Source organism: Clytia hemisphaerica, unplaced genomic scaffold (genome assembly GCF_902728285.1).
Source record: "Clytia hemisphaerica strain Z4C2 unplaced genomic scaffold, Clytia hemisphaerica genome assembly, whole genome shotgun sequence".
NCBI classification, from domain to species: Eukaryota; Metazoa; Cnidaria; class Hydrozoa; order Leptothecata; family Clytiidae; genus Clytia; species Clytia hemisphaerica.
Genome location: NW_027104448.1, coordinates 664,152 through 685,542, shown reverse-complemented (window position 1 = coordinate 685,542; position 21,391 = coordinate 664,152). Strand labels below are relative to the sequence as shown.

General features: G+C 35.1%; 3 protein-coding genes across 3 annotated transcripts; 1 reads left to right on the top strand and 2 right to left on the bottom strand.

Moving 5' to 3' along the window:
- The first annotated feature begins 1,358 nt into the window (after nt 1-1,358).
- On the top strand, nt 1,359-21,089 carry LOC136821067 (DNA polymerase alpha catalytic subunit-like). The gene is made up of 25 exons (XM_067077301.1): nt 1,359-1,458; nt 1,756-1,848; nt 2,147-2,201; nt 2,535-2,594; nt 3,091-3,145; nt 3,503-3,560; nt 3,836-3,895; nt 4,372-4,425; nt 4,622-4,702; nt 5,292-5,365; nt 5,940-6,004; nt 6,497-6,534; nt 6,788-6,850; nt 7,092-7,233; nt 12,965-13,026; nt 13,502-13,591; nt 14,102-14,161; nt 14,372-14,422; nt 16,639-16,750; nt 17,416-17,485; nt 18,001-18,040; nt 18,211-18,300; nt 18,792-18,859; nt 19,353-19,395; nt 20,925-21,089. Exons 1-25 carry the CDS (start codon nt 1,438-1,440, stop codon nt 21,087-21,089), a joined length of 1,770 nt encoding a protein of 589 aa, XP_066933402.1. The 5' UTR covers nt 1,359-1,437.
- Nucleotides 7,973-10,221, bottom strand: LOC136821048 (uncharacterized). Its single transcript, XM_067077282.1, has 4 exons — nt 9,870-10,221; nt 9,365-9,430; nt 8,748-8,891; nt 7,973-8,524 (listed from the first exon to the last, which is right to left on the bottom strand). Exons 1-4 carry the CDS (start codon nt 10,218-10,220, stop codon nt 8,504-8,506), a joined length of 582 nt encoding a protein of 193 aa, XP_066933383.1. The 5' UTR covers nt 10,221; the 3' UTR covers nt 7,973-8,503.
- LOC136821053 (uncharacterized) lies at nt 10,504-12,051 on the bottom strand. The gene is made up of 3 exons (XM_067077287.1): nt 11,853-12,051; nt 10,660-11,179; nt 10,504-10,577 (listed from the first exon to the last, which is right to left on the bottom strand). The coding sequence occupies exons 1-3, from the start codon at nt 12,009-12,011 to the stop codon at nt 10,504-10,506; spliced, it is 753 nt and encodes a 250-aa protein (XP_066933388.1). The 5' UTR covers nt 12,012-12,051.
- Nucleotides 21,090-21,391: the final 302 nt, after the last annotated feature.

The window sequence follows — 21,391 nt, the reverse complement described above, 5'->3', positions numbered from 1 at the left end:
TATTTTTCAGTGAACTATAAGCAAAAAAGTGCCAGGGCGTGGTTGACAACACCCTTGATAACAGGAACCCCCAAAAAGCTTGATAATAATAGGATTAATAGCCAAGTTTGTTTCTTAATGTTACATTCAATGATTTTGTGTTTACACAGAGCTCAAAAGGAGGCAAGACAATGAAGAACAATACTATTACAACAATGTTTAGCGCCATTGGAAACAAAAAAAAGAAGGAGGTAGTCCAAAATTTTATTCCATTATAATCTTTTGTAAAGAGCTCTCTGTTGCTTTCTTAAGAGTTGCCAGCTTTATTATTAGTGAACTTTTTATTCTTGTGCATCACAAGACATCCAAAAGTGTGGAGCCTATTTCTATGCACTGGACAATAGCTTAATCTCACTTTTTCATTTTCAGAAAAATGTTACTCTTGAAGGAGATCAAGTGCTTGAAGACATTTTGAACAATATGTCAACATCCAAGAAAGCAAGCACTGGAGCTAGCAAGTAAGTGTCATTTACACTTAAGTATCATAAAGCAAGAATTTGAATTCAATAACAAACACTATTGTCTAACCTAAAACTTCCTGTTCCTAAATCTTTACCAGTTCCAAGGAACAACTTCAATCAAGTTGAAATCACTATATTATTCTCCTTTACAGAACTCCAAAGAGATTAGCCAAGCATCCACCTAGAAGGCTACAAGTATGTTAAAGCCATATATAAAATTTTTTTATTGTTACCCCTTCATCCCTTTTCCAATGTACTTGATGGTGTTGGTGTGCCTGCTACACATGCTGTGAAAATCTGATTCTCTTTGCATTTAAATCACTCAGTGTTGCAACGCTAAACGGAATAAGTCTAACTAAGATTTCAGTCTTGCCAGTGAGTGTTTTTTGTCAAACTTCTAAGGTTGATTATGATAGCCGTCCAAATTCATAAAACGTATTTGCAACACTGATCAAGGACTGATGTTTGATAGATTGCATAAATTGGCTTTGATGTTTTTGAGAAAAAAATGATCCTTTTTATGCTAGGATGAAGAAGGCAAAAAGAAGAAAATTATGTTAAAGAAAACAGCTGGTGTCACTCCTACCAACAAATTCAAAATTAAGAAAGAACCTGAGCAAAAAGATTTCAACCGAAATGATATTGAGATGCCAGAAAATGATGATATTATTGAAGATTTCAGTCAAGACCCTCAACCATATGGTTAGTATTGAACTCTGCCCAAACATCCATAATTCTAGATTTGTGGGATATAAAAAGGTGTATATATACAATATACGAGGCATGTGCATTAGAGATATTATGCAAGACTTGCTGGCAATTTACAACTTTTTCTTTGCATTTTTAATTTCAGATCAAGCACAAGATGAGGACGTAAAACCAAAACCTAAAGAAGAGATTGAAGACTTTGAATGATGATTTTGATGATGAAGCCCTCATGGAACTCGATGAAAGCAATGTAAATAATTTCATTTGGGAATATAACCTACAGATCATTTGTCTTCTCATAATCTAGATGTATAGATTGTATATTTTTCATTTTCATTTTCAAGGGAAAACAATCCTGCAGATTGAATCGTGTAGATTGATAGAATCGTACAGATCGATGTATTAACTTTATTTGTGGCATCTTCTTTTGCCTGACATTGTGTTGATACACACTTGTACAACATGAAGAAATAAAGAGGGGTTGCTCTTGAAACTTTAGAATAAGGACTGGTTCTACCATTTGATTCCTTTGCTATTTTTCTTATAGCTCCAAAACGATTCTGGCATCAATTCACAATCTCAAGATTCAGAGGAAACAAAAAATTCACAAGAATGGAAAACTTTTGCTGAAGAGGAAGAGGTCAAAATTTTTAAAATCTTTCTTTCTGTAACCTTTAAGAAAAATTATCTGCGCTAAAAGCTATTTGATGGGAGAACTTGGGTTTCTATACCAGGAGCAATTGATGTTATATACCTGAAAACATTGCATTGACATGGTAAAATCGAACTTAGATCCATATTGGCATTAAGGTTGATAGGTGTATTGTGTGTTTGTCATCACTTAGAGTTTTACCCTCAAAACCTGATAAACCTGGATGAACCGGTTTTAATGCTATTTTGTTAATCAGTAACATTTTTGCTTTTTAATAAAATTATAGGTTATTCCGAATATTGATTTGAGCGGATCATCCTTGCCCTTACAAGATTGCAACGGTAAGAATTGTAGATTGCAATATCTACACAAAGGGCTATTCATATAAGATATAACTCAAGATTGTTCTGTCTTGCTTTACAATCAAAATCCCATGGACCATGAAATGAAAACTTGTATTTTTCTTGCAAAATGTAAAAAAGACAATTCTTTTTTTCTCTAACCAAAATATTTTAAGCTAAGTGATAGTCCTAAGAGCAAGGCGATGGTCCTGCGTCACAAAAAAATCTTCGAAGGTTTAGTTCAATATCACCAAAAGAAAAGTATAATGTGACCTCTTACTCTAGTCTATCTACTGTTTTTGAAATCTTCAATCGTTCAATCTTCATTTTAAGGTGAAAAGGTTTTACGATTCTTTTGGTTGGATGCTTATGAAGATAGATATAACCAACCAGGTTAGTCAGTACACCTTTCAACCCTTAACGACGCGTTCAGCTTTTTTTAGGGGACTGGTAATAAATTAACAAGGAACCAGAAGGAACATTTGTTACTGACGCACCACATTTTTAGCCTACAACTAAATCAAACCAAGCAAATTCCCACCAAAACTATAGAGGCCTTTTCCTGAATCTCTGCGGTTTCTGAGGTAGAGTGCAAACTATTTTCAGCACTCAAATAACTGACATTGGCGATACTTTTTCGCTTCAACGCAAGGGTATCTCACATTTCTCACAAGAGCACTCTTTCATTTGTATTCTCGCTACCAGTCTCTTTAAAAGTGTTAAGGGCTGATAGTTAAAGATATTTTTCAAATTTTTAAGATAGTAACTGCAAGAAACAGGTTTGCAAGTTCAGCTTTATTTGACGACTGATAGTTCCCCCATAGTATGATAACCCTGAAAATAATTAGAGAAAGAGGTAATTATTTAATAAGCCATTTTGTTTTTTAAGGAACCATTTTTCTGTTTGGTAAAGTTTTCATTGAATCATCAAAGACACATGTGAGGTAAAATAGCTGAAAAAAAAGCAAAATCATTTAAATGAAAATAATCAATTTTATGGGCTACTGGTAAATTAACTTTCCGCCTCTGGATATTTTGGACTGACTTAAAGGGAAATTTTCCTTTTATTTTCAATTTTTTAAATGCGAAGCTATAACTTTAAGTATCATCCTAACTGAGGGAATCATTTTTTTAATGATTTTTCTTTAGAACAACAAATTTAGTTTTGTCTTATATTTGGGTCTAATTTTGATTTATTTATTTATTTATTTATTTATAGAAGTATATTTCTCAGGTCTATTACCTTTATGAACATCTTTTATAATTACAATTTATAAATAAAGCATTATCTCTTATTCCAGTTGCTGTGTCACAGTAAGGAACATTGATCGCCAAGTATTCATCTTACCTAGGAAAACGGTAAGTAAAGTTCACCTAACATTCTTATACTTTGAAGGAATTGATTTACTATAGTCAATAAAGGTTACGCCAAATTTGTAGGCAAATATTCAAGGTATTTTTGATTTAAGATCTCACTTCAATGTTAATGGATTTGGAAGAATAGTTGTATGATTTTTTTGTATATATGCAAATAAAGTAGTTTTGGAATAAATTCTTTGTTTTTATAGTCTTATCAGGAAGCTCTTTCTTTGTGCATTTTTATACCAAGCTGTCTTTTTTTTTCTTTTTTGCAGAGACATGACAAACATGGACGTGACCTTGGAACACCAGTGGAATTCAAAGATGTCTACGAGGTACTGTTTTTTGTTTTTTGTTTTGATAAAAAGGAGAATTGTTTTTTTTTTTATTAAAGGAGTTATAGTCAGTGTCTAAGGTCTAAGGTGTCAGCGCCGCAATCAAAGGGTTCCCGGTACTAAAGCACATATTCAGCACCATTTGACCTTGGTCGATCCACTAGTCCAAATGGTATTATGGTGTTCAAATCCCTGCTCCTTCCAACAAGATCCTAGATGACTGGGATATCTACGTGAAATAACGACTCTGTTTGAAAATTTTTTCATACCATTATCATGATTTTTTAACCAAAGCTCTTATCCACGAGTCCTAATCATTCAATTTGAATGGCAATCGTTGCAAACTGGGATAATCTACCCAGTAACGTTAAACTAATCGTTCTACGTTAAATTTTTACCATTACCCAAACGATCTTAGTAGAGTTATGAGAATTGAATGCCTGTTAAATTTTTAACTTTTGAAAATTTATTTTTAGGAGTTTGATCAAAAGGTCACCAACAAATACAATATTCAAGAATTCAAATGCAAGGTATTTCTCTAACTAACATTATACATTTAATGATCCTGATTGAAGTAGATATAGTAGGCTGTGCGAATGAAATATGTGTTGAATTTGCTGTTGTTTTCTGAAACTTACAAAAGTGCTATCCAGATTTACATACTTATTGATACAAAGTTTGTTGAATTTTTCTAAAACATTGTTGTTCTTTTTTTTCATTTTATAGAAAGTGGAGAAAAAGTATTCTTTTGATAAAGTTGATGTCCCAAAGACGGAAGACTATCTACAAGTCATATACGCAAATAATGTATGATTTTTTTGGACCTACCTCGGAGGTCCTTTAAATTAACCTACGTTCGTTCTATGTTTTGTCATTTTTATGGAAAATTAGCATATCTCAAGATCGGCTTAGTATTTTTTACTGATTTTTTAGTTTGTCTGACTATTGTTGCCATTTTTTATATTTTTTTATTACATTATTGCCTTCAGGTAGGTCCATTCAGCATGTAGCTTGTTTACTTAGAATAAACAAAAATTCAGGGTAAAAAGGTGTTGGAGCTACGTATAATAACTATACGCACCAACATAATTTCAACGGTTTTATCTGTGAGGAAAAGTACAAGATTAGATGGACCTGAAAACTTGAATCCAGACAATTTCAAGAACTATAAAAAGAAACATAACCCAAAAATAATCATCTCCCTGGATTTTAAATAAAAATAAACAAGGAAATACCTTTGATGTACCAGAAATATTTCGATGCCACTATTTTCTATTTATACTGAAAACCCGAAGTGTGTATTATAACTTAAAAGATGTTGCCTTTGATTTCAATGCCTGTTTTCTGTCTGTCTGTCTGTTTAAATTTAATTATATTTTGTCTATTTATCGTATAGAAAGAGGCACAACAATTGCCAGCTGATTTGAAGGGCGAAACATTCAGCCATGTTTTTGGAACGAACACATCCAGGTGAATTATTTAGTAATTTTTTCATGTGATGGGGTATTTTAATCTTAAATCATACAAGGATATCGAGGAACATTTACTCTCTGACAATTTTGAATATCTAAAATTAGGGGGAAAGCACCACTGGAAAATTAATTTTTTTGAAAAGGGACTGGAAAAAAACAACTGTTAACTGGGGAAAGAAGAAACCCACCTTATAGTCGTAAAACCTTCAATAAACTTACTTTGAAATTCCAAAAAGTTTCAAAATAGAGGCTCGAAACTCCCCTCCCCCTGGAAAAGTTCATCAATACCACTATACGGTTGTAATATGGCATAGCTCAGGCCTGGCGATAGGCATATAAAATAAACAATCAACTGGCTCAATTTCTTTCTCATCACTGTAAAATTATAGATCCTCGATATGAATTTAATCTGCGACAGGTTGTTTTATTACTAAAAGATTTTATAATACAATATAAGATAATTTTATAAAACTTACAAATTTCATCACACGATTAAAAACTTTTTAAAGGATTTTTGTCTTTTGTGGTTTTCTTGGTAAGACAATCTTTATAATTGTACTTTTTACTTTTAGTCTGGAGCTTCTCTTCTTAAACCAAAAGATTCAAGGACCTGGTTGGCTCAATATCAAATACCCTCGTGAGTTTTACGCATTGTTGTCATTTTTACTATCTGCAGTTAACAGTATGGAAAAGATGTCCTTTAAGTGCAAAGATAAAGTTTGTTGAAAGCAGGGGTCTTATTTAGGCCCGGCAAACGGCGAATTTCGCCGGTCCAAGGCACGAAAAAGAATTACAATTCGCCGTTCGAAAAGTTCGGTTCGTCGCCTCAAGTACATATCTACGCTAATCAATACACTGTGCTTGCTAAGAATAGACGATATCGGAGTTGGATAAATGCAATGCACTCTGGTTTCTAGGGACTCTCAAAGGAATTATAATAGATCAATTATAATAGATTATAATTCCTTTGAGAGTCCCTAGAAACCAGAATGCATTGCATTTATCTAAATCCGATATCGTCTATTCGCAAAGTTAATTTTTCATTTCCCAGCCTACCAAAAACAGAGCAAAACCCCTGTGAAAGAATTTAAATTGAATCAAAAGGCAAGCAATTTTCTTTCATTTACAGAACCTCCGAAGACACAATTGAGTTGGTGTAAGATCGAGGTAAGTTTTGATTGACACACAACTTTTCGCACAACCCTTCAAAAGTTTGATTTGATGCATGGAGTCAAAAAAAGAAGAAGAACAAGAGTAAAGAAAAGGTTTTCTTTTAAGCAAAAGCTTTTCGGTTTTAAAACCATCTTCAGTGCTGGGTTTCATTTAATTTCTAACAACTAGCATTACTTTCTGGAATGACTGATTTGAACCGAACTTTCTGAACGTTTACATTTAAAACTCTTTTTATCATTTTTAACAGGCAGTTGTTGAAAAACCAAGTTTCGTAACATTGGTTGAAGAAACGGTCCCTGCACCTCCGCTGGTAATTAATCTTAAATAACGTTTGGTGATTCATATACGAAATATGGAAATTAGAAATAGGAAAATGGTTAAGCTAAACCGCTGTTAAAATGAATCTGAATCCCAGTCTAATTCAAAAGAAGTTTTCGGATGTCGTAACGATTTGAAGCTTTGAAGCTCGATAATTCGAAAAAATGCTTGATAATTCGAAAAATTGAGCAAATTTTGAGTGTAGTACACTATTAATGATTATTATTTTTTAGACCGTGCTTAGTCTATCACTGGTTGCAACAACACAAGGCAAATCGCATTCGCACGAAATCATTTCCATCTCTGGTCTTGTACACAATGAAATCCATCTAGAGAAGGGTGCACCAAAACAGCAATTCAAACAGAGCTTCTGCTGTAAGTTTTTAAGACGTTGTTTGTATTGTAGTCCAGGCGGTCGGGCTGGATAGGATCGATAATCAGAACGGATCGATGAAGGATCGATAAAAGATCGATTACTTATCGATTCCGATAAGGGATCGATGGAAGATTGAGTTCTAAAAAATCTTGAGTATCGATCGTTCAATGATCCCTTATCAATCTTTTTTTCAATCGATCCTCTATTGATTACATATTGATCCTCTATCCATTACTCTGCTTTAAGTTTTTAAGACGTTGTTTTTATTGTATTGTATTATAGTTTCATTTTGTTTCACGTCTCTCAAATGTCTTAATTAAGCTCAACTTTATGTGTCGGTGTACCTTAGCGAGTTCGTGTATCCGTGTTTTTCTGCGGCGGCGATGATCAGCTTTTGATTTGGCTAGATCCTTAACTAAGGACGACAGTAAATCACTACCTTTACCGTTGGCTGTCTAAGCTAGTCTAAGGTAGAAGAAGTTCAGTCTACACCAAGGCTATAATCAGTTGTTTTTTAACTAAAATAATGGAAAAATGCTGAGAACATCGTAATAAATTTTCTTGAGAATTCTCAAACAAGCTCAATTCGTAACACTAAAACAGAAACAAACTTGTGACTTTTCCTTTTCAAGATGTTATTATTCATTCACAATATTTTATTACTAAAATCCAGATTTCATATCTTTTTTCACAATATGTTCGGCAGTTTATGTTATAGTACCGACGTAATAAGTTTAACGTTTTTGTAGGCTTTTTATGTAGTCAATAAGGGAGCCTTGAAGTGATGGAGTATTTTATTCTACTGTCCAGATGTTGTCACTCTTTCTTCTACCTTGTCTCTTCTTTGTTTTTCTGTGGTGATTCTTTCGGAGATACTTTCCTTACGGGATGTTGCATTTTCTTTCTGTCTTTTCATTGATGTTTAAACTAATTTTTCGTTGTCTCTGGACAAGATTTGGTTCATGCTAATCGTTTTCCTACTTAAAGCTCTTAAAATATAGGTCCACTATATCAAGCTTGAGGACGATGTTGTGTTTTGGTTGTATCTCAGCCTGATAGTAATCTTTATATTTCGAATCTTCTCCGCTGATGTTTTCGCGTTTAACTGGTTTTGAATTCAGAGTTCTCCTTCTCTTAGATGAATTGTCTTCACCATGACTGTAGAGCCTCATCTGCCCTTGCGTTTTGATCTTGGAGTTCAGCCTCTCCTAGACGGACTGCCCTCCCGGGTTGCGGAGCTCCATCTACCCCTTGGTTTGAACTTCTTGTTTACATGTGCTTTCGTATGTCCTAAAAATACAAATCAAGATTAATATTTATTATACAAATTTTTTTATAAGACCATCAAACGCAACAAAAAATAGAATGCAAATTGCAAAAACAGGGCGGCCTGGATCGCGGCGACCTACTGGTATACTGGAATAGGACCGAAAAAATCGGGGGCGGTCTCGTATCTTGCTAGTGGCACTTAATGGGCACTTAACATGCACTTAATGACAACATAGATACTTACGGTAGGAAGTCCAAAGCCATCTTTGTTGGTTTTTGCTGCTTGTGATGGTTTGAAAGCAGCTTTTTTGCCCTTCTTTAGGCCCCCAAAAGCACGGTTGTTGTTTGGCTTTTGGTCTCTGGTTTTTCGTGATCGCTTAGTGAGATCCTAAAAGAAGGAAAATAAAGCAAATTTGTTTAGCTCTCTATATTTCGTACTTGTGTTGGACACCCAATCAGAATTTGATTTGGATATTGGATATTAGAACGGCGCTGTTTTATAGTGGTCATTGACCTTGGTTGCTTCATTGCTTCACAGGTGACTGAGGTTCGATTCCCACTCGCAGCAGTTCACTTGGCAAGTGAATGAACCTTCGCCCGGGTCAATGCATGTCATGCGAGGGGAATTGGGTAGTCAGTTCAAGGTGCCGACGGGGTGCTATAGTCTATAGTTGCGAAAGTGGGCCTCGAACAAAATAGAAAGACCAAATAGAAAAAGAAATAAAAATGTATTTTGTGAATATTAGTTTCAGAATTTGTGTTATGTTACTATATTTTTCATCTTGGAACTTTCTGGATTCACAAAGTATTTTTTATATACAGATGTTTTGTTTTCTATGGTGAGGTTTTTTTGTTACTTACTTTTGGGCTTCCAAAACCACCTTGATTGACAAACGGTTTGATAATCTTTCTTTGGCGTTGGTAGTTCTATAGAAAAAGAAAAGTTACTTCGGATCAAATATTCTATAGTTCAATTCTGAATTTCGGTCAGCATTTCATTTCTTGACGATTTTTTTTCGATTCAGTGACTTCTAAAAGACACATTTGATAATGTTCTATAGATCTTCCTTAATACTACTTTACCTGGTGTAGCCTGGAGGCTACTGTATATCGCAATTAATGGTCTTGAAGCATAAGGCACTTTTTAAGTTTTAGTTTTGCTTAGACGGATCATAAAGCAGCCCGACGGATTCCAGATGTTTTTGGATGGTGAATAATACAATAGATGTGATAATGAAAATTTTGGTCTTTTTCCCAATGATGACCTTGCCATCAAGTGGTCTAGTCTACTTCACAGGGACAGTCAAAAAGCAGCCAGAGGTAGACTCTATATTACTATAAGGTGAGAAGTGGAAATTATAATTACCTTAGGTAAACCAAAACCTCCAACATTCAAGGGGTTCTTATCTTCGACGTACCAATGTGCATTTGTTTGGCAACCACTGGAGGTTGTTTTAGTTTGCATGTTAATAGTTTGACAACCACTGGAGGTTGTTCTGGGTTGCATATCAAGTGTTTGACAACCACTGGAGGTTGTTTTGGGTTGTATGTCAATAGTTTGACAACCGTTGGAGGTTGTTTTAGGTTGCATGGCAAGTGTTTGACAACCGTTGGAGGTTGTTTTGCGTGGCATGTCAAGTGTTTGACAACTGTTGGAAGTTGTTTTGCGTGGCATGTCAAGTGTTTGACAACCGTTGGAAGTTGTTTTGCGTGGCATGTCAAGTGTTTGACAAAACCGTGGAAGGTTGTTTTGCGTGGCATGTCAAGTGTTTGACAACCGTTGGAAGTTGTTTTCCGTTGCATGTCAAGTGTTTGACAACCGTTGGAAGTTGTTATGCGTGGCATGTCAAGTGTTTGACAACCGTTGGAAGTTGTTATGCGTGGCATGTCAAGTGTTTGACAACCGTTGGAAGTTGTTTTCCGTTGCATGTCAAGTGTTTGACAACCGTTGGAAGTTGTTTTCCGTTGCATGTCAAGTGTTTGACAACCGTTGGAAGTTGTTATGCGTGGCATGTCAATAGTTTGACAACCGTTGGAAGTTGTTTTGCGTTGCATGTCAATAGTTTGACAACCACTGGAGGTTGTTTTGGGTTGCATGCCAATAGTTTGACAACCGTTGGAAGTTGTTATGCGTGGCATGTCAATAGTTTGACAACCGTTGGAAGTTGTTATGCGTGGCATGTCAATAGTTTGACAACCGTTGGAAGTTGTTTTGCGTTGCATGTCAAGTGTTTGACAACCACTAAAGGTTGTTTTAGGTTGCATGTCAAGTGTTTGACAACCGTTGGAAGTTGTTTTAGGTTGCAGCGCGATAGTCTGACAACCATTGGAAGTTGTTTTGCGGGGCATGTCAAGTGTTTGACAACCGTTGGAGGTTGTTTTGCGTTGCATGTCAAGTGTTTGACAACCACTGGAGGTTGTTTTAGGTTGCATGTCAAGTGTTTGACAACCACTTGACGTTGTTTTAGGTTGCAGCTCGATAGTTTGTGACGCTGCGTCTTTACCTTTCCCTTTGTTTGCTTCTCTCTCCATATGTTCGATAATGGTGCTGGTGAGAGACTCATTCTCTGCTCGCAATTCGTTATTTTCTTCCCTTAAAGGGAGGACGGTTTTGTTATGCTCAGCCGCCTTCCTCTTCAGAGCAGAATTTTCGAATTGGAGACAAAGTTGGCGCTCCTATAATATATAGATAAGAAATTATTTGATTTAGTTGACCAATACCTATAATAAGATGAGTCTACCGATTTAGTTAAGTAAAACTGCGTGAGTGTTGAACAAAGTTTTCTAAGCAACTCAATTCAAAAAGGAAATTTAGCTTAATTCAACCACGTTATACATCTATTCTTTTGGTTGATGGGTAAATAATAAACTAAGGTATTAAAGCGTATTTTCTTGAAAGTTATTTATGCTCAATTTTTCTTGAATGGGTATAATTAACACGATCTATGAAGATTGCTGTTAAAACCTACAAATTCTCGTGCAAGAAGGGATTAACAAGATAAAAAATGAAAATTAACCAAAAGTATCCATCTATAGTCCTTAGCAGAACCTCCAAATTTTACGGGCTTTTAGTTAAGATATTTAGGTTTATGATTTTTAGTTTCATGATTTTTAGTTTCTGCTTAAAAACAATAGAATTTCAACGAGAGGTACGTGTGAGGTACGAAAATCTGAAATTTTAAATCGTCATATCTTCTTCAGAATTTATTATTTCATAAAAATATTTGGGGGATATAATACTAAGGACTATTGAAGGAGTCTATGAGCTAAGTTTTGCTTTTTATCTGGTTATCCCTTTAAGAATGTATTAAGCATTCAACCAAAATCGAATTACGAATGTTCAACTTACGTCCATCGTGCGACGGAGGTCGATGTTTAGACGAATAATTTCTTTATCCTTTTCTGAAAGTTTTCCTTCCAGAAAATAAATGGTATCTTGCAATTGCAAGATCGTTTGCTGATCATCTGTCAATGTATGAAAATCCGTATTAGCCATTATATCACTCATGATAACAATATAATGATACAAGATTCGAGTAAAAATTCTCTTGCGAACACTTTAACTCAAATCTGGATTCTCGAATGAGGAAGAAAATTTTCAAATTTTTTTTCTAGTGGTTTTTTTTAATTTGACGTCAAATTTTTTTACTCGTATTTGATATCTTTTTTTTTTCTAATTGACGTCAATTTTTTTCAATTAAGAGAGATCACGTGCTCACAGATAGTTTGAGGGTGTTATCTAAAGAATCCTGCATTACTAAAAAATAGACAAAAAGAACAACAAATTTCATAAAGAACGACATATTTTGCCGTCCACAACCCCGACCGAAAGTGACTACACGACCCTTACTGATTCATTCCTATCTGTTTATCACGGGAATTAACTGCACGTGGTTTAAAAGAACGACAAATTACGCATGTGTGTTATAATGCAGGTTTCTTTAGAGGAACAGACTGTTTGGCATATTTTTGCGACTTTTAGGGTGCGGTAAATGATTCTATATTTATTCTATCCCTATTCGCTTTAAACCTATCAAGTCTAAGTAATATTATTTCACTTCCTCTTTAATCCGATAATTCTATCATCGAATTATAGAGACTTTTTCCGTTCGAAGATCTCGTATTAAAGAGCGTCAACTGTATAGTTTAAACGATACAGTTGTAGGCCAAAGTGCAGTCGTAGGCCAAAGTGCAGTCGTAGAGGATCTGGCTATGGTTCACAAGGTTGTGGGTTCAACCCCTAGCCGGATCATACCAAAGATTCTCAAAATGGTAATTGATGCCTCTCTGGTGCAGATCAATTAAGAGAAGGATCAAGGGTAAGTGGAGCAACCCTTACCTTCGGGTAGATAGCTATCGAAAGAGGAGCCTTCGAATCGCCTCTGACAGCGGTCTGACTTACTTAAATTACTTATGGTTTAAATAGTAGTCTTATTTAAATTATGTTTTTGTTTATTTTAGTCGTCACAAAGACCTCTGATCAACTGTTGCCATACGATTTCCAAAGCACACTCAAAAAGAAGGTAACAGACTATTTCTTTGGGAGTTATTTATACGTCTTTCTTTACCATGGATTTTTACGACATTTCGCCTTAGTAGGCGAATTGGGCTATTCCACAAAAAAGATTTTCCCCCCATGTTGAGAAGGTCATTTTTAAAAGGCCAGACCCCCTGGATTTTTGCCAAAATATTCATGACCCCCTGGATTTTTCACACATTTTCATTGACCTCCATGGATTTTCTTTGTTTTTAAGGGGTACCCCTGGATTTTTCAATTTTCAAGACTCCCCCCCCCCTGGGTTTTCTGGAAGAGCCCATTATACGCATGCTCAAAATCAACCCCCGGATTGCACTCTCATGGAATATCTTTGAGATTTGGCAAAATTTAAAGAATTACTTTTACTCTGTTGAGTGTATTCAGTTTCCAATCAAAAAACGAGTTTTCAGCTTATTCGTCTTACTATTTCTGGAACTCGACATATTATATCTTTTCTCTAGAATGCTAATATTCAAGTCTCACCGAACGAACGTGCCATGTTGGGTTTATTCTTGGCCAAAATACAACAAATCGACCCCGATGTTCTTGTGGTAAGCAAACTCTTGACTGAATTAATTTTTTGAGGGTAAAGTTTAAACATCTGCCTAATAGCGAACTTAACTAGAACTGAAATTGAACGAAATCTTCGGCGGTACTACATAATCAGGGTTGTGACCTTGCAACTACTTTCGCGGAAGAAACTTTCGTGAGTTCGCGATTTTCGGTCAAATCGCAAATATTAAATTCCGCAAAAAATGCCGAAGTTGATTCCCGAAAAACATGGTCAAATTTGTCATTCGCGTAAGTAAATTCCTAAAATTTCACGATTTTTTCGCCTCGTGAAGCTTAAGCTTCCAAGCTGATTTGGAACGCTCTTACCAACCTAATTTGTTTTCAACCCTTGACAGAGTGTTCTCGACGAACTCCTAAACTAAGGACTCGAGTGAGGTTTCAACTTTGCACTATACAACTTTTGCAACCTTAGTGCTTAGTACTCAAAGGCTATGCCTAATGTACGGGTGGGTTTTCTCTCTTTTATATGTTCTCCTTTCTTACCTTAGGGTCATGATATACATGGATTTGATCTCGATGTTCTGTTGGGAAGATTCACAGCCACTAAGGTGAGGTATTTACTCAATGACCCTGTTGGTAGGCTTTTTCATTGATTACGTCACGTATAAATCTATTCCTCATCTCAAAATCGATTTCCAAGATGGCCATCTCCAATCATTTTTATATTAAAAACGAATGAAGTTTTTAGAAATTCCGTTGGGAATAAGCTGTTATAGTATTACGGCTGAATTTTGATAGTGATTTGCGTTTTTTGTTAGGTTCCATTTTGGTCCAAAATTGGTCGCTTGAAGAGAAATCAAGTCCCAAAGGTAGGAGTTATTTGAGTTTTCCATTTCAAACAAATCTTTTGAATGAGAGAAACTATTTCACATTGCTGCAGCCGTCACTACTTGCCATGACTAGTTGTCTTGTACAATATGAGTGTGATTTTAGTGACTTTGGAATCTAGCTGCTTTTTCTTTTGCAGTAAATCTATAGAAACCTTGAAAAAACTTTAATCAATGTGCAAAAATAAGTGTTTCGTTTCACATTGCTACAACAGATTACTTGTACTGACTATTTGTCTTATACAATATGACTTTTGTGATTCTTGTGACTTTGGAATCTAGCTACTTTTTCTTTTTGCAGTAAATCTATAGACACCTTGAAAAAACTTTAATCAATATGCAAAAATAAGTGTTTCGTTTCACATTGCTACAACAGATTACTTGTAATGACTAGTTGTCTTATACAATATGACTTTTGTGATTCTTGTGACTTTGGAATCTAGCTACTTTTTCTTTTGCAGTAAATCTATAGAAACCTTGAAAAAACTTTAATCAATGTGCAAATAAGTGTTTCGTTTCACATTGCTACAACAGATTACTTGTACTGACTAGTTGTCTTATACAATATGACTTTTGTGATTCTTGTGACTTTGAATCTAGCTACTTTTTCTTTTGCAGTAAATCTATAGAAACCTTGAAAAAACTTTAATCAATGTGCAAATAAGTGTTTCGTTTCACATTGCTACAATAGATTACTTGTACTGACTAGTTGTCTTATACAATATGACTTTTGTGATTCTTGTGACTTTGAATCTAGCTACTTTTTCTTTTGCAGTAAATCTATAGAAACCTTGAAAAAACTTTAATCAATGTGCAAATAAGTGTTTCGTTTCACATTGCTACAATAGATTACTTGTACTGACTAGTTGTCTTATACAATATGACTTTTGTGATTCTTGTGACTTTGAATCTAGCTACTTTTTCTTTTGCAGTAAATCTATAGAAACCTTGAAAAAACTTTAATCAATGTGCAAATAAGTGTTTCGTTTCACATTGCTACAACAGATTACTTGTACTGACTAGTTGTCTCATACAATATGACTTTTGTGATTCTTGTGACTTTGGAATCTAGCTACTTTTTCTTTTGCAGTAAATCTATAGAAACCTTGAAAAAACTTTAATCAATGTGCAAATAAGTGTTTCGTTTCACATTGCTACAATAGATTACTTGTACTGACTAGTTGTCTCATACAATATGACTTTTGTGATTCTTGTGACTTTGGAATCGAGCTACTTTTTCTTTTGCAGTAAATCTATAGAAACCTTGAAAAAACTTTAATCAATGTGTACAACAGATTACTTGTAATGACTAGTTGTCTTATACAATATGACTTTTGTGATTCTTGTGACTTTGGAATCTAGCTACTTTTTCTTTTGCAGTAAATCTATAGAAACCTTGAAAAAACTTTAATCAATGTGCAAATAAGTGTTTCGTTTCACATTGCTACAATAGATTACTTGTACTGACTAGTTGTCTCATACAATATGACTTTTGTGATTCTTGTGACTTTGGAATCTAGCTACTTTTTCTTTTGCAGTAAATCTATAGAAACCTTGAAAAAACTTTAATCAATGTGTACAACAGATTACTTGTAATGACTAGTTGTCTTATACAATATGACTTGTGACTTTGAAGAATCTAGCTACTTTTTCTTTTGCAGTAAATCTATAGAAACCTTGAAAAAACTTTAATCAATGTGCAAATAAGTGTTTCGTTTCACATTGCTACAACAGATTGTACTGACTAGTGTCTTTACACATATGACTTTTGTGATTCTTGTGACTTTGGAATCTAGCTACTTTTTCTTTTGCAGTAAATCTATAGAAACCTTGAAAAAACTTTAATCAATGTGTACAACAGATTACTTGTAATGACTAGTTGTCTTATACAATATGACTTTTGTGATTCTTGTGACTTTGGAATCTAGCTACTTTTTCTTTTGCAGTAAATCTATAGAAACCTTGAAAAAACTTTAATCAATGTGTACAACAGATTACTTGTACTGACTAGTTGTCTTATACAACATGACTTTTGTGATTTCGGATTCTAGATAAAGGTTTTTCCACTCATTTTGCTGGACTCTATTTTTCTTATCATTTACCTCCGATTTATCAAAAGACAAAAATAAGAAGCCTTGAAAACCTTTAACAACGTACGTATCTTTTTAATCACTCTTCAAATGTTTTCCTTTTTTTAGAGCTCTGGCAAGTTCGGTACTTCGGACAAATCGCCGGCATGCGGTCGCCTTGTTTGTGATATCAAAATCAGCGCTAAAGAATTAATCCGTTGTAAAAGCTATGATCTCAAAGGTAGGAACCCGTTGACTCATTTCTCTTTGCTTAACAACATGACTTTTTTGATCATGTGATAAGTGTTATCAGAGAATGAGTGGTGGAAATATTCATCTATCAGTTGTTTTGTCAAAACCCGGGTGGGGAACTAGGTCTGCGAGGTGACGGATATGTCCAAGGCAAAAATCGTTTTGTAACCGTTAAATTGACTTTTGGTAAAAAAAACCGACCCTTATGGCTCGCACATACGCATTTTGCCTTAGTACCCCCTCCCCCCCGCGTGTGGAAGGGAATAGAAATTGGGTTCTACTTTTTACGTGGTGCTCTCATTGCCTTAAGTCATTGTAGTACCTACGATAATTGATATTTGACGTCATTGTAGTACCTACGATAATTGATATTTGACGTCATTGTAGTACCTACGATAATTGATATTTGACGTCATTTCACCTTTATTATCACTAACCCTAACCCATGGCAATCGTTGGGTCGATGCTTTATTACATTGTTAAAAGTTGTTCCTTCTCGGTAAATTATATAAAAGGCTCTTCCGTCTCAAAGCTCTGCACAATTTACCAACATTTTAAAAACATGCACTAATTTGCAATGCAATATCCATTTTTCCGTCTTAGACGAAAAACCTTGCTTTGACCACAAACTTACCGATTTCTTTTCTTTTTAAGAATTGGTGTCGGTCATTTTGAACAAAGAACGAAATGATTTGTTACCAGAAGATATTCCGGTCAAATTAAGGTGCGTTTGTCCACAGATGTTTAGAATTTAAACCATGTCCAGACGTTACGGTTTCGTTTGGAGGATATCATTATATGCTTCACATAAAGGATGAACCAAGACAAGACAAGGGCAACGGCAACCTTTGAGAGACAAAATAATAAAAACAAGAAAGTTTCGGTTTTATAAAATACTCGACTCGATGCAATTTGACAACGACAGACAACAATAAGATAATAAGATAACCATTTTTTGAAGCTGCCGGGAACGAATTTTGCTTAATGGTTCAGCTTTTGGTCTAATCAATGTCAGGACAAACCAGTCCAATATTTCATCCAACAAAAAATGCCGCAGATGTTTGATGGCCCAACAAACATCATCCAATACGTGTTTTCCTCTTTTTTTGTTGAAAATTTTACATTGGTAAAAACCGGTCTAAAATTTCATCCAAAATTCGAAAGATGGTATGTTGGATGAAAATGTTGGACCGGTTTGCCATGGTCTTTATAAATTTCATTAATTTCTTGTTCTCATAGGAAAACGGATACTTTGATGAGCATGATTTGGGAAAATAGGGTATGTTTGAAGAGTTACTTTCACAAAGTTCAGTAGACATTAGTCTTTAATTTCTTTTATCCTTATAATCTTAGCCGAATGCTCTACCTTTACACTACGGCTCACTCTTTCAATGTGATGGTAGTGAAACTTTAAATTCTTTAATATTTGATATTTCCACTAAACACTAGATGGATGCGATTTATAACCTTCAAATCATGTACGAATTGAACATTCTACCGTTGGCTTATCAAATCACCTGTATCTGTGGAAACGTCATGGTGCGTATTTTGTTTATTAAATGGAGCTCAGCATAGCTTATTTACTGCACGGTTTATCGTCCATTGTTGAACGCCATCCTCTCCTGATGGCCACACGCCAAGCAGAACGATCGTCTGTCAACTCGATGTTTACAATTAGGGACTTCGCTCTTCTTTAGCATTCGATCTCCTAAATTTAGTGCAAACAGGAAAGAACGAAAAACTAATCTTCTGTTGAAAGTTTCAAGATAAAATCAATCGCTTGTTGGCCGAAATTTTGTTTTAAATTTGTCTGAAAACTCAGACAAAATCGTACGAAAATTCTAGGGCCGAAATTTTATGTTATTAATATACTTTGTATTTATTGTTACAAAGCTTATTTTGCAGGTTGCATCTTTATATACTGTTACTGTTACTTAAGCTAGACCAAGGAACTTTGTTAAAACTCATTTATTTAAGTTTCTTGGTTAGACCATGCTATGCTAACATTTTATTTCTTCTTCTTTTTATAGTCGAGGACATTGCTCGGTGGTCGATCAGAAAGAAACGAATTTCTTCTGCTTCACGCTTTCTCTAAAAAGTAAGCACGTAAATTGAACAGTATGTCCAATAAAGAATAGAGATAAATTTATCTTCCGATACTCGGAGTCTCGTGCCGTTTCAGGGCATTCTTCAGTCAGATTTCAAAAGAAACATTCGTTGTGTCTAGCTTCAATCATACCAGTATATATTGTCTTCATTCATCAATTGGATAAATAAATTTATCTCTATTCTTGACTGATATACCGCTCTACCGATATGGTGTAGAGCACTTTCTTTAATCGCAAGTCAGATTTGCATCTAAATTAAACAGTATTTTATTGTTTCACGTTTATCAGAAATTTAACCTTCAGTGGTCAAAAGCCGACTAGAAACAGCTCTAATCCACCTCAGTTTCGACTAAAGATATCCCAAGGCATCACTTTAACAGTGATGCTCAAGTATTCATAGGGTGGTTTTTTACCGGCTTCTAGAACTTCTAAATTCTTCTGATACACCATTATTCAATAAATAATTCTTTTTCTATTTTTCAGGAATTACATTCTCCCCGACAAATCATATAATCAGAAACATATTGTAAGTATCCTATAGATTTGATCTTTTTCGGGTATATTCATGTATACAGGAGACTTTTCGTTTATTCGAACTTCTTTTATTCAAACTTTTCCTCAATTTTAATGATAGCAGAGCTAAAGATTGACATGGAATTTTGAGCATGAAATTAACTTTATTCGAATCTTGCTATTATTTGAAATAATCATCATTTCCCGTCAAGGAGAAATGCTCTTAAGCTTGGTTCCCACTGGGCGATAAGAAGCGATAGAAAGTGACAGAAAGTGAGGGAAAATATTATTTTTCAATTTTCAATGGAAACATGGCGATAACTTTCTGTCGCCTTCCATCGTTTTCCATCGCTTTCTATCGCCAGGATAAAAAGATGAAAAAGTTTTCATATTTATCGCTTTCTATCGCCTAACATAAAAGAGTTCCGACAATTTTTGAACATAGATTCTCAAAGTAATGATTTTTTTCGCGAAAAAAAATTCAAAACAAAAGTGTGTGATATGATGAGTTTCTCTTGATTTTGTTCTGCTATTTGAGTACGTACTGCAACGAATAAAAATATAACAGACATGACCAAACGACAGCTTACTACAAAAAAATTGAAATATATGAAAGAATGACTTCTTCATCTGATGATGAATCCATATCCCGAGGGGGGGGGGGGGCAGTGGGTTTACCAACTGACGGTATGTGAGGCGAAATAAATGGCTTTTAGAATTGCACCCTTACAGTGCATTTTTTCAAATTTTAAACTCTTTTAGAGCAAAAAAAATCAAGATTTTTGAGCAAAAATTTGCAATTTTTCCTAGATTTGCTGAAATTTCCACCCATACAGTGCATTTATTAAAAGTCCAACCTTACAGTGCATGTCTGATATTTTGAAAAACATACCCTTAACCGCCGCACATACCCGTCGGTCAATTTGCCTGACTGCCCCCCCTCCGGATCCATATTTATTCGTTTGATTTCTTTCTGCTCGTAGTTTAAGTTTTTCTCTTCTAATTTCATATTTCCATCGCTTGCTATCGCTTTCTATCGCTTTCATTTTGAGAAGTTATCGCTTTCTATCGCTTTCTATCGCTTTCTATCGCTTCTTATCGCCCAGTACTTTCTATAATTCAAATCTCTCTGTATTTCGAACAAATAAGATTCCTGTCCGAGTTCGAATAAGCGAGAGTCAACTGTAAATAATTACGCCACGAATATCAAGAATACAACGATGCAAGGGTTGAATTATCTCGCGTTTATCGCTTTGTAGTACACTCTGTGCGCGTTGTTTGTTTGACAAAAAAATTCCCGTCCGGATACCTCTGCAATGAAGTATGATTTATTAGCAACACTTCTCTCATCGTCTCCAATCTCTCACCAACACTCCATCGCAGCGGTCGGTATGAAAAATCTCAAACGAGAAAAGACAATGACGACAGACCCTCTCAGACAACGGCAATCAATTTTGAAATTAGCTGTAGATACTGGGTCTGTGTACAGACAAGGGTTGAATGGGTTATGACAGTATTAAAAAAGAGATCTTTTCATTTTAGCATGCCACTGAACACGAGGAGGAAAATGATGAGATCGCTCCAACACAAACACAAGCAACTCAAAGCACACAGAAACAAGGAGCAAGTAAGAAAAGATCCAAGGGACGCAAGAAGCCTGCTTATGCTGGTGGACTTGTCCTCGAGCCAAAGAAAGGTATGAAATGACTTTATCGGCGGAGGCTTAAAAGCAGGAGTCTGGTTTCGTGAAAGGTGAAATGAGAAAATGAACCAAAAGAAAAGAAGCTTCTGCTATTCAACCTATTGCTTAAGATGTATAAAATGATTCTTTTATTTAATTAAATGACACCCTTCTTCCTGAGAGAATCTTAAAACTCGCTCGCTGTAAGTTTAAAATCAGCGGCATCAGATATACTTTCTTCTTTTTTCAGGGGAACAGTTTTTGTATTTTCTGGTTTTAACTAACCACTGGCCTTCATAAACCATGGAACAAGCTTTATCCGCCATTT

Bases quoted from the DNA above. Each gene is read 5' to 3' on its own strand.
- LOC136821067 (XM_067077301.1), top strand. From the start codon at position 1,438: ATGGAACTCGATGAAAGCAAT. The intron at 1,459-1,755 runs GTAAATAATTTC...TTTTTCTTATAG, and splicing joins TGGAACTCGATGAAAGCAAT to CTCCAAAACGATTCTGGCAT. The intron at 19,396-20,924 runs GTAAGTATCCTA...TTTTCATTTTAG, and splicing joins CATATAATCAGAAACATATT to CATGCCACTGAACACGAGGA.
- LOC136821048 (XM_067077282.1), bottom strand. From the start codon at position 10,220: ATGCCACGCAAAACAACTTCCAACGGTTGTCAAACACTTGACATGCCA. The intron at 9,431-9,869 runs GTAATTATAATT...CTTTTTCTATAG, and splicing joins GAGGTTTTGGTTTACCTAAG to AACTACCAACGCCAAAGAAA. The intron at 8,525-8,747 runs GTAAGTATCTAT...TTGTATTTTTAG, and splicing joins ATGGCTTTGGACTTCCTACC to GACATACGAAAGCACATGTA.
- LOC136821053 (XM_067077287.1), bottom strand. From the start codon at position 12,011: ATGAGTGATATAATGGCTAATACGGATTTTCATACATTGACAGATGAT. The intron at 11,180-11,852 runs GTAAGTTGAACA...TATATATTATAG, and splicing joins ACCTCCGTCGCACGATGGAC to GAGCGCCAACTTTGTCTCCA. The intron at 10,578-10,659 runs GTTGTCAAACTA...AACAACCTCCAG, and splicing joins ACGCATAACAACTTCCAACG to TGGTTGTCAAACTATTGACA.